This window comes from Mustela nivalis, assembly GCF_964662115.1.
Source record: "Mustela nivalis genome assembly, chromosome: 18".
Classification (NCBI taxonomy): domain Eukaryota; kingdom Metazoa; phylum Chordata; class Mammalia; order Carnivora; family Mustelidae; genus Mustela; species Mustela nivalis.
Window position 1 is genome coordinate 42,902,045 of NC_139037.1, and position 12,661 is coordinate 42,914,705.

The window sequence follows — 12,661 nt, forward strand, 5'->3', positions numbered from 1 at the left end:
GAGAGAGAGACACCGTGAGAGAGGGAATGCAAGCAGAGGTAGTGGGAGAGGGAGAAGCAGGCTTCCTGCTGAGCCAGGAACCCAATATGGGGCTTGATCCCAAGATGCTGGGATCATGACCTGAGCCAAAGGCAGAGGCTTAACCCACTGAGCCACCCAGGCACCCCCGTTCTCCTTTCAAAAAGTATGACATCGTGTCTTTTTATTTATTTGAGAGAGTGTGGGGATGAGGGGCAAAGGGAGAGAGAGGATCTCAAGGGGATTCTATGCTGATTATGAAACCCAATGTGGGGCTCAGTCTCATGACCCCAAGATCATGAGCTGAAATCAAGAGTCAGACGCCTAGCTGATTGAGCCACCCAGATGCCCCTGACATCTTTGTGTCTTAATGTACAATAATGCGGCACCTGGATAGCTCAATCAGTAGAGCATGTAACTCGATCTCTGGGTTTTGAGTTCAAGCCACATAATGGTTACAGTGATTACTTTGAATATGTGTATATATATATATTATATAATATATACATACATACACAGTAATATGGACTACAAAATTTAAATTTCAAAGCAGTTAAATTGCTGAATCAGAGAACAGAAAAAAAACTGCATTAGAACATTTATATTTTCTTATTTTTATTTAGTCCTACAAATAATTATTACTAATTGTAGGGCGCCTGGGTGGCTCATTTATTATATATAAATTAAATCAGTAAAATTGATAAAACGACATCAAGCTGTGCACTTTAGATTTATGCTTTTTGGGTGCATGGTGGTTCAGTTGGTTCAGCGTCCAACTCTTGGTTTTGGTTCAGGTCATGATCTCAGGGTCCTGAGACAGAGCCCCATGTGGGGTTCTGTGCTCAGTGTGAAGTCTGCTTGGGTTTCTCTCCCTCTGCCCCTCCCCCTGCTCATGCACACTATCTCTCTTTCTCTTTCTCTCTCAAACAAAATCTTTGGGGGAAAAAAGATTTATGCTCTTTATATAATTGAGAAAGAGAGAAGCTGCTGCTCACTTGTAAGAACTAGCCTGGTACTGTCAACGAGATCTTGTTTTAAGTTCACATAACATCAGCAGCAGGTAGACAACTCTGTGATCCTGATGGATCAAGAACAAGGTCACCCTGTAATCATATCTAAATACAGATAAAACATGAACATTATTCAAGCCACAAAATGCTAAACACCCCTGGACACTATCAATGACTGCTACTTCTTTACCAATTACAATTTTAGCCTTCCTTTAGTCTACTCTCCTTATGGATAAAATTAAGATACGCAGTTAAAGAATTGCCCTGATTCCTGAGAACATCCAATCCAGAACAAAGCTCCACTTCCTTAAACCTTCTCTAAATAAATAACCACAAACCCAATATTGTATGTCCCCTTTGCTACAATGAGCAGTAAACCCAACTTGTCTTGACTACAAGGAATGTTCCTAGTGGTACTTGGCTGGAAGACACATATTTTACTATATAAAACCTCAAAAATGTTAGCATGAAGATAAGCAGGGTGTTTTTTAGGGTTCATGTTTTGGGGAAGAAAGTTTTGAACTGACCACAAGCTAATTTAGATTTAACACTAAGGAAGATGTTCCTTTTTCACTTAAAACCTTAAGATCACCTGTGACAGTGTCTTTTAGTTCAATCAGTAAAAGGAGGGAACGACTAATTACTTTTCATTTTTGCTGTAAGTCATTAACAGATTATTTCAGGCTGAATAGTCAGTCCTTTATTCTCTAAAAATTAAACAATTCCCTTAATATAATGTGTCATTTGTGAGTTCTAAATGAACTCTAAAGATCCCCCTACCCTGGAATGAATGCAGTTATGGTTTAGAAATGAAAGCAAAACCCATTATACGAAATAGGTAAATTAGCACAGGTGATCATTTTTTTTTAAATTCATAAGGGATGAATGAGTCATCTGAGGAATCTCCTTAATTACATGAACAATGTATTATACAGATGTCAACTGTATTTGAATTTTAAAAGAATATATTACACATTTACAATAGCCAAAAACTGGAAACAAAAGAGGTAAATGTGTAAATAACTGAGAGGTGAAAAAATCAATGTAATTATAGTATCCACCCAGTTTTCTATGTTGTCACTTAAAATTTTAATATGGCCTGTCACGTCAATTATTTCTCTTATCGTGTTACTTTAAAAAAAAAAAGATAGTATTTTTTTTTTAAGTTTTTATTTATTTCTTTGACAGAGAAACACAGCGAGAGAGAGAACACAAGTAAGGGGGAGTGGTAGAGGGAGCAGCAGGCTTCCCGCTGAGCAGGAAGCCCGATGTGGGGCTCGATTCCAGGACCCTGGAATCATGACCTGAGCGGAAGGCAGACACTTAATGACTGAGCCACCCAGGTGCCCCTAAAGATTGTATTTTTAAGTAACCTGTACACCCAGTGTGGGGCTTGAATTTACAACCCCAAGTTCGAGAATTGCATGCTCTACCAACTGAGCCAGTGAGGTGCCCCTTTAACAGTTTTAGTTTGGTTCAATTTCATCCATTAGCTTACCTCTTCCATTGGAGTAGGGCATTATCTTGAATTTTTCCTGGATTCTTCTCATATAACTGAATGAAAAACAAGGAGTGGGAGTTGGGGTGGGAGTGGGAATAAACTGCAATGTAATCATCACATCTCTTTGGAAAGGGCTAAACTGCCCTGTGATTAAAATAGTAAAGTCCTGGGGCGCCTGGGTGGCTCAGTGGTTAAGCCGCTGCCTTCGGCTCAGGTCATGATCTCAGGGTCCTGGGATCGAGTCCCGCATCGGGCTCTCTGCTCAGCAGGGAGCCTGCTTCCTCCTCTCTCTCTCTGCCTGCCTCTCTGCCTACTTGTGATTTCTCTCTGTCAAATAAATAAATAAAATCTTTAAAAAAAAAAAAAATAGTAAAGTCCTGGGTCATTGCATTTATGTGAGAGTGGTAGATGGGGAGAGAAAGCCATTTGCCTCTGCACATGTACTAATATGTTAAGTAAGAACCAATATAAAATGATCCAACTTACCTTTATACTAATAAAAAAAATTACATTTTTCTCTTACCTAAGTTTGTTTTCATTTCTTCATTCCCAATCACAGAATAGTACATCCTTTAAGAGTATAAAACTCACAAAGAAATATTATAAAGGAGAAATCAATCATATTGCAACTGAACTATTACAACCTTTTGTTACTTTCTAATTTGCAGCCACCTTCATATATGTCAGACATTCACAGTACTAAAATTTTAGTTTTTTCTTATCTGGTGCTGTGGTAAAATAATTACCACATTATGATATTTATAAGTGAAAATTTTAGTTTTCAAATGTTCTACTATTTAAGTGAACATCTTTAGGAACATGATTTGCATTGATTCCTTTAGATAAAGGGAAAAAAATTCTTCTATTTACAAAGTATCTTTTACTAAATTCCTTGCTATTGAAAATACACAGAAAGGGGGACTCAGTCAGTTAAGGATCCAGCTCTTGATTTCAGCTCAGGCCATTATCTCAGGGTTGTGGTATTGAAGCCCCAAGTCAGGTTCCACATCAGGCATGGAGCCTGGTTGGGGTTCACCCTCTCCCCTTTACTCTGCCCCTCCCCCACTGTGTGCATTTGCTCTCTCAAAAATAGATTCTTACCTGCGATTGTTTTTCTCTATTTCATGAATAAAAAGACATATAAAACACAGCACATAAAAAAAGATATTTTTCAATAGTTTTAGATCCTACATTTTGTCAATTAGAAAAATTAGAGAGATCTATCACTATTTTGCGTAACTTGGAAATCTGGGGCACCTCGGTGGCTCAGAGGGTTAAGCCTCTGCCTTCAGCTCAGGTCATGATCTCAGGTCCTGGGTTCGAGCCCCACGATGGGTTCTCTGCTCAGCAGGGAGCCTGCTTCCCCATCTCTATCTGCCTGCCTCTCTGCCTACATGTGATGTGTCAAATAAATTCAATCTTTTAAAAAAATCTATAGTCATATGTACCATGTGTGTACATTATAGATACTACTTGCACTTATTGCCTCTGCAGACACAGGGAGAACAGGACTGAAGGGGTAAAGAGAAGGCTTTACCTATTTCTGAAATGATTTGCTTCTTTTATAAACATCTTTTTAAAGAGTGTATTTATTTACTCAAGAGAGAAAGAGTACGTGAAAGCAGGGGAAGGAGCAGCGGGAGAGGGACAGACTCTACCCTAAGTGCAGAGCCCGATGTGGGGCACAATCCCACAACTGTGATATCATGACCTGGTCTGAAATCAAGAGTGGGATGCTTAACTGACTGAGCCACCTAGGCACCCCTTTTTTAAATAAAATTTTAATAAAAAACAATTAGATGCCTAATTATAGGCAGCAATTACACCAGTGCTACTGTTCTCCTGAATTATTCTTAGTAGAAAATTTAAAAGCATAAAACAGAAAAAAATTTGTAAAAATTAGGAGTAAAAGACAATTTAGGAACAAAACCAAAACAGTAGATATAAAACATCAAGAAAGAATTATTTAAAACAGGGATGGCCTGTTGCTTGTCTGTGTAAATTGTTTTTTTTTTTTTAATATTTTATTTATTTGACAGAGAGATAACACGTAGGCAGAGAGACAGGCAGAAATAGAGAGGGGGAACCAGGCTCCCCGCTGAGCAGAGCCTAATGGGGGCTCAATTCCAGGACCCTGAGATCAGGACCTGAGCTGAAGGAAGAGGCTTAACCCACTGAGCCACCCAGGCGCCCGTGTGTAAATTTTTTTTTTTTTTTATTGGAACACAGCCATGCCCATTTTCTTACACTCAGGATTTCTCAGTGTCAGTACTTAATGACATTTTGGACCAGATAATTCTGTTGGGAGGGGCTGTACTGTGCTTTGCAGGGTGTTCGGAGCATCTCTGGCTTTATCTACTAGATGCCAGTGGCCCTCTCCCTCAAAGTGACAACCAAAAATGTTTCTGGACACTGCCCAATGTCTCCTGAGGTTAGGAGGAGGAAAGGCAAAGTTACCCCTGGTTGAGGACCACTGGTTTATGTATTTTTTCATATTACAAAGGCAGAGTAGAGACTCTAAGACCACAAAGCCTAAAATATTTACTATCCGGCCCTTCACAGAAAAAGTCTGTTGATTTCTTTTGTCATTAGAAAAGGCAGAAAATACATGCTAGGCTAAGAAAACCAACAGCAAAGTATATGACAAAACAAAATTCCTATAAACTGCTTTAAAAACTACTCCAATTTAACAAAGGGAATACATAAAAACAAGCAATTCAGAGAAATAAAATTCAAATAACTCTTAGGCATGATACATACTCAACCTGACAATTAAGAAAATGCAAATTAAAGGCACTCTCTTTTCTTCAATTTAACAAAAGTTTCAGTCCTTGCTAAAATTGTTGGGAATGCACATAATTGCTAGATTAATGTCAAACTTAAGAAAATAAGGCATTATCCACTGCATTTGAAATATACTATGCTGTGGGGTACCTGGCTGGCTCAGTGGGTTAAAGCCTCTGCCTTTGCTCAGGTCGTGATCCCAGGGTCCTAGGATCGAGCCCCACATTGGGCACGCTGTTCAGCAGGGAGCATGCATCCTCTTCTCTCTACCTGCCTCTCTGCCTACTTGTGATCTCTGTCAAATAAATAAAATCTTTTTTAAAAAAAGAAAGAAATATACTATGCTGTAACGCAAGGGATCCAACTGGAGGGAATCTACCCACTCAGCAAAAATATAAACACCAACATGAAACAGTACATGAGTAGTAAAATTGTACAATTGTCTGTAAAATAATAAACCTGAACTTTCACTGATAGAAGATTGGGTACATATATTATGCTGTCTTTATGATGAATGAGTCTAAAGCTAAAAAGTTACACCTGTAGGTACTAACTGGAAGGAAGACGGTTATGGTATGTTACCAAGTGAGAAAAGGTGACTGCACTTCAATGTAAGCACAATTCCATTTCAACCATGCTAAACACACACATATACACCACCACCACCCCCACCACCACCACCAAAACAAACTTTCTAAACATGGGCATGCTTCTTGAGTATGGCAGAAAGTATCGAAGGCTATTGGTATTGGCAATTCAGAGAATAAATGTAGTTTTTTTTTTTAATTTCATTTATGATCTCTACACCCAGTGTGGGTCTTGAACTCACGACCCCAAGATCAAGAATTGCATGCTCTTTGGGCTGCCTGAGTGGCTCAGTTGCCTTAGGCTCAGTTCATGATCCTGGGGTCCTCAGCAGGGGGTCTGCTTTTTCTCATCCCTCTGAACCTCCCCCCTGCTCATGGCTCTTGCTTGTTCTCGCTCTCAAACAAATAGAACAAAAAAAGTTGCATGACCTTCAGACTGAGCCAGTCAAGCACCCCGACAGGTTTTTAAAAAATCTTTACAATACACCCTTTTTTTTTTTTTTTTTTGGTAAAACATGTTCTATAAAATTAGAATACAACTTTTAAGTCTTGAAAACTTTTTTAATTGGTTCTTACTTTATTCAGAAAAATACTCTTTCAAGATTTCAGCCATGCTTTAAAGAGCTGAATATACACACACACAATACAATGCTGAATGTAAAAAGCATATAAAAACCATTTCCCATGTCTTACTAAAGCAAAGTAGAATATATGTGTACCCGTTTAAAAAATATTTAATAATGCTCTTCCACATTTTCAGATATAGTATAAAAAATTGAATATAAACATTTCCTCATCTTACTAAATTAAAGGTGTACACACACACACACACACACACTTTTCCCCCAGGACTCAGGTCTATCATAAAAAATTGAGTATAAACTTAAAAGAGATACGCATGAAGTTTATTTTACTCAAAATTCAGGGGCAGGGCAGCTCTGCATCGTTTCCTCAGTTCAACAATGTCAAGGATGCAGGTAATTCCAATCTATCCTGCATATCAATCTCAGCTTTTCACCCCTCCGGTAGCAAAATGGCCACAATTCCGGTATCCACACAGACATACAGACATGCATCCTGTATATAAGAGGACTATTTCCTCCTATTTTGTTGGGCAAGAAAATTTAACCTGAAGCCTACTTGCAGAATTTTGTTCAGATCTTGTATGGCTAGGACTGTTACACATGCCCAGATGCAAAGCAAACTAGGAGAGCAAGACCTAGACTTTAGATGAGCAGCGGGCAGTCCTGGCAAAGGGAGAATGGCTAACACCACCAGATAGGCAACCAACAGTGTCTGTCACAATATTGCCTTTTTTCTTTAAAACTCCTTTTTTTAGTTACATTTCCTCTCATTCATGATGCTTGAGGGTTTTTTCCTCCCACCTCAGGAAGTTTTCAAGGATTGTTGTTGTTGTTGCTTTGTTTTTGGCTTTGCTCTTAACTGGTTAGAGCTTTTCTACACACTAGAGCTGACTGCTTATTCATTCACTCTCTCATTCCTCAGATTTCAACAAGTGTTTCCAGGGAACCTATTAGAACACGCTGTGCACCAAGTACAGTGCACTGACAATGAATCGTGGCCATTAACTGTCCATATTTTCTACACATATTAAAAGAAGTTAATTTTCTTAAGGATAGTTCTATTGCATCCTACAACTTTCAACATGGAGATGTTTGTCATTCACTCCAAACTGTAACTTGCCTTGATTTTCTTTCCCCTAGTGAGGCAAGAGGGCAAGGTGAACAAAAAGTTTGGTTTTCAATTATTCTCCAGAAGGAATTACCTGACATTCAAAAGATGATAGAAGATGCTTCCATAGTCATGGTACACATAAAAGCCTTCCTCTCATATGATCTCTATCCACAAATATGAAAATAAATAGAAGCAGCTATTTAACTCACTTTCAATATGAGCCATACAATATTCTATGGGATATAATGTAATTATTTAATCTTATAATGCTAATAAGATGGTGCTAACATTAATTTATAACTGAGAAAGTTTAGATCTAGTTAAGTAATTTGCCCTAAAAGGCAAGTAAGACTGAGCATTGCTTAAATCCTTTACCACTCTGCCTCAGTTTAAGTTAATTTTAGAGGAAAAGCTTGCAAATATTTAAGATCTGAGTGGGATGGAAGAATCAGCTGCATTTTTAACATTACTGCAGTCTTCCTCATGTATGAAGTGAGATGAGTAATTTGTTAGCTAAAACAAATTGGTCTCCTATATTTATAATATTTATATTATAAATCCTCTTGATTTCCCCCAGGCCAAATGACCTTGATGTTGTGAATTGTTGGTATGACAGTCTCTGACACATTAACTGCCTTCCAAAGCCTTCCCACTTTCCTTACATTCAAGGAGTTTTTTCACTTTTATATCAATTGAACCTTGATATCTAATAAATTTTGAAACATAAATAGAACCCTCTCAATCCCTAACATTTATAAAGTATATCAACATTAACACATGTCAAATAAATTATGGCCCTCAAATAAAGGCCCTGTATCCACAGTGTTAGCTCCGATATTAAGTTATTTTCAAAGGCTATCCCACATTCCTTAAAATCACAGGGGTTTTCGTGTTTTACTAGTTTGACTTTGCAGAGGTCCATAAAATTTTGAGCCTTCCCACTCCACTTCATTCACTCCTCTTTCCTGTGTGAATTCTTTGATGTTTACTAAGGTGTGAACCACGAATAAAGGCCTTCCCACATTGCTTGCATTTGTAAGGTTTCTCACCAGTATGAATTTTCAGGTGTCGATTAAGTTCTGAGCCACGACCAAAGGCTTTTTCACATTCCTTACACTTATAGGGCTTTTCACCACTATGACTTCTCTCATGATGAGTAAGTTCTGACTTTCGAATAAAGGCCTTCCCACATTCCTTACATTTATGGGGTCTCTCACCAGTGTGAACTTTTTGATGTCGAATAAGTTCTGTGCTACAAGTAAAGGCCATTTTACATTCCTTACATTTATAGGGTTTCTCACCAGTGTGAGCTCTCTGATGTCGAGTAAGTTCCGAGCCACGACGAAAGGCCTTCCCACATTCTTTACATTTATATGGTTTCTCACCAGTATGAACACTCTGATGTCGAATAAGATGGGAATCAGAGATAAAAGCTTTCCCACATTCCTTACATTTATGAGGTTTCTCACCAGTATGAATTCTTTGATGTAGACTCAGTTGTGAGGCACAACTATATACCTTTCCACACTCCTTACATTCATAGCGTCTCTCACCAGTATGAATTATCTGATGAAGGCTAAGTTGCGTGTCATAACGAAAAGCTTTCCCACATTCCTTACATTTATGGGGTTTCTCACCAGTATGGATTCTCTGATGTCGAAGAAGATGTGAGGGACGGGTAAAGGCTTTCCCACATTCCTTACATTCATAGTATTTCTCATCAGTATGAATTCTCTGATGTAAACTAAGTTGTGAGGTAGACGGAAAGGCCTTCCCACACTCCTTACATTTATAGGGTTTCTCACCTATGTGGATCTTTTGATGTTTCCTAAGTTGTGAGTTAGAATGAAAGGCTTTCCCACATTCCTTACATTTATAAGGTTTCTCACTAGTATTAATGCTCTGAGGTTTAGTTGTTTCAGAGCCATGGATAACAGCACATTTCTTATTTTCTTTACTTTTTTTGCTTTCATGAATTCTCTGATGCTTAATCAAGCCTGACTTACTACTAAAGGCTTTCCCACATTCTCCACATTTAGAGTCTTTTTCCTTATTACGATTTCTTTCATGTTGAATATGGTGTGACGGGCACCTGGAAGTTTCCTTACATCTCTTGCATTCGTAGGTTTTCACTCTGGTGTGAACTGTCTGAGGCACTGTCTGAACTGTGTTCTGAGTGGAAGTGAACCTTTCCTCAGAAGTTATAACAGGTTGTCTGAAATGTCCCTCCTGTTGTTTCTCCAAGTGGCATTTGATTTCTCTGCTATTTCCAAACCTAGTGCACTCAAGGTCGGAGCTTGTGAGTCTTTTTATCTCCAGGTGCAATGATTTAATTTCATAACTGTGCTCCTTTGGACATAAATTCTTGGTTTCTCTTCTGGACTCCCAATCTGTAAGGTAACAAGAAAGAAAATAGGAGGTATTTTCATGTGGCAGGAGAAGGGAAGTTCTAAGGTAGAAATGACAAACTGTAAATAGTGAATAATTTAAATAACTCTTAACACAGCACTGAAGTTTGGCAGGGTGGGCGGGGCGAGAGCCCAGGGTCAAGGGTCAGGGGAGAAGAGAATAGAGAATATGAGGGGACCTTGTGAAGGAAGTAGTTCTTCACCTCTGGTGAAAATCAGAATCAGTTGAGGAACATTACAAATACGATGTCCAGGAACCACCCAAGACCAACGAAATGAGAATCTAAAGGAGGAAGACATTAATTACATCTAACAGCAAGTCTTCTCATCTCTAGCTTCAAAATATATCCAGATCTTGACTACTTCTTTCTACCAGTATCTCTACTACCTTGTCCAAAGCCATCTCTCACCAGGTTAACACACTTTCTTAACAGGTCTCTCTACTTTCCCTGCTGCCCTCCTAATATCCCATACCTAACACAGTGGCAAGAGTGTTCTTGTTAAGTTAGATTAAGCCTTTTGTCTGCCTCAAAGTCTCCACTGGATTTCCCTCTTTGGCCAAGTAAAAGTCCAAGTCCCTATGTGGTCTATAAAACCCTCCCTGAACTTGTCCCCTTGTCCCACACTACTCTCTTTGTGGTCTTAACTGCAAATCTCCTCCCTTCAGCTGACTCTGCTCCAGCTCCGTAACCAACTGGATGTTCTTCAAACTTGTGAAGCACATTTCTCCTTCAGAATCTCTGCCTCTTCCCTAAGATATCGATATGGCTTAAATACTTCATTCTAATCTCTACTGAAACATGAGGCCACTCTTTACAAAACACACCCCTTATTACTCTACTGTATTTTTTAGCAGTGCCCTTATCACGTATCATTTTATTGATTTCTCCAACATTATTATTATTTTTTAAAGATTTTATTTTATTTTACAGACAGAGATCACAAGGAGGCAGAGAGGCAGGCAGAGAGAGAGGAAGGGAAGCAGGCCAAGCAGAGAGCCTGATGTGGGGCTCGATCCCAGGACCATGAGATCATGACCTGAGCCGAAGGCAGAGGCTTAACCCACTGAGCCACCCAGGCACCCCGTGTTTCAAAAATATTTTATAAAAATATCTAAAATGCAGAAGGTCCTGTATCCCAATTGTGGTAATAGTTATATAAATCTACACATGTCATAGGCAGAGGCTTAAACCCACTGAGCCACCCAGGCGCCCCTCCAACATTATTTTTTAAAGATTTTATTTATTTCGGGCATCTGCATGGCTCAGTCATTAAGCATCATGATCCTAGTGTCCTGAGATCGAGCCCCACATCGGGCTCCCTGCTCAGAGCAAAGCCGGCTTCTCCCTCTCCCACTTCCCCTGCTTGTTCCTTGAGAGAAGAGTTCCCTCTCTCACTGTGTCTCTGTCAAATAAACAAATAAAATCTAAATAAATAAATAAAAAGATTTTATTTATTTGGCACACAAGAGGGAGCGAGAGAGTGAGCACAAGCAGGGGGAGTAGGAGAGGGAGAAGCAAGGTCTATATGATTGATAAAATGATGTTGGTATTTTATGCTGTATGGGAAGTTCCAGAGATGTCAGAAGATGCTACTATTTTAAATATTTTGGGGAAAAAAATCTGGTAGAAAAGGAAAGCTATAAAAAGCATGGATTCAAATAACAAATTTGGACCTTAAAGGAATGCTCAAATCAAAAAGTAACATTCATCAGGGATGCTCCCGTTGCTCCTCTCCTGTGCACTCTTCAGAGCTACAGAATCATTCCCCTAAATCGACTGTGAGTCTCTCTGCTTTCCCTACTCCATGGTCTCATTCTAGCACAAGGCAAAATCACCTGGACTTCCCAAACAGGCTCCTTCCTAGCAAGTTATACCATTTTCACTCATGAATCCTCTGATTCAATCTGTACAGGACAGCCAGAGAGAGATCTTAGAAATCCAATCCAATCATGTTCTCATCTTGTTTAAAACCTTCAATGGCTGCCAAGTGTCCTTAAGGGAAAAAATCCAAAGTCCTAGGCATGGTTGAGAAGGGCCTGCATGATGTGGACCTCCATTCAGGTCTACCAGGACACCCACCTAATACTTCTCTTCTCAGGGCCTTCAATGAATAGGTTCCTCTACTTTCTACAGCATTTCCACCATACCACCTAGATTCTACTACTGCTCCTTCCAGCTTTGTATCCTTTGCCAAGATCTGAAAAGACTTACCAGTATGGTAATATTCTATTAGTAATGTTAGTAATGCAGACCCTTACCCATAACCTTCTCCCCCAAAGACCCTCATTTCTCCAGCCATTGTACAGGCCAGTTTTCTAAAAAAGAAAACCTGCATGGTTATCAGTGATTAGGGATTTAAATCAGTCCTTAAATCAGCATACTTCTTGACCCTATCTACTTCCTAGGTTATTCATGGTTACCTTTTATTTCATTCCAAATATTTTGTAGTATCCTTTTTATACAACCAAAACAATGCTGACTCTAAAAGTTATGTATCTGGCTTTATTCAACTAAGCCTTATACCAGTTTCAAATATATATATATATATATATTTTTAAAGATTTTATTTATTTATTTGACAGACAGAGGTCACAAGTAGGCAGAGAGGCAGGCAGAGAGAGAAGGGAAAGCAGGCTCCCTGCTAAGCAGAGAGCCT

At 39.0% G+C, this 12,661-nt stretch overlaps 1 protein-coding gene across 13 annotated transcripts in view; it reads right to left on the bottom strand.

Moving 5' to 3' along the window:
- Positions 1-6,077: 6,077 nt before the first annotated feature.
- Positions 6,078-12,661, bottom strand: part of ZNF568 (zinc finger protein 568) — a 70,628-nt gene continuing 64,044 nt past the window's right edge. For all 13 annotated transcript variants that reach the window (XM_082708855.1, XM_082708853.1, XM_082708856.1 and 10 more), the window contains one exon: positions 6,078-9,985. In XM_082708855.1, coding sequence (XP_082564981.1) covers positions 8,544-9,985 — 1,442 coding nt within the window. In that variant the 3' untranslated portion in view covers positions 6,078-8,543. The remainder of the gene's footprint in view (positions 9,986-12,661) is intronic.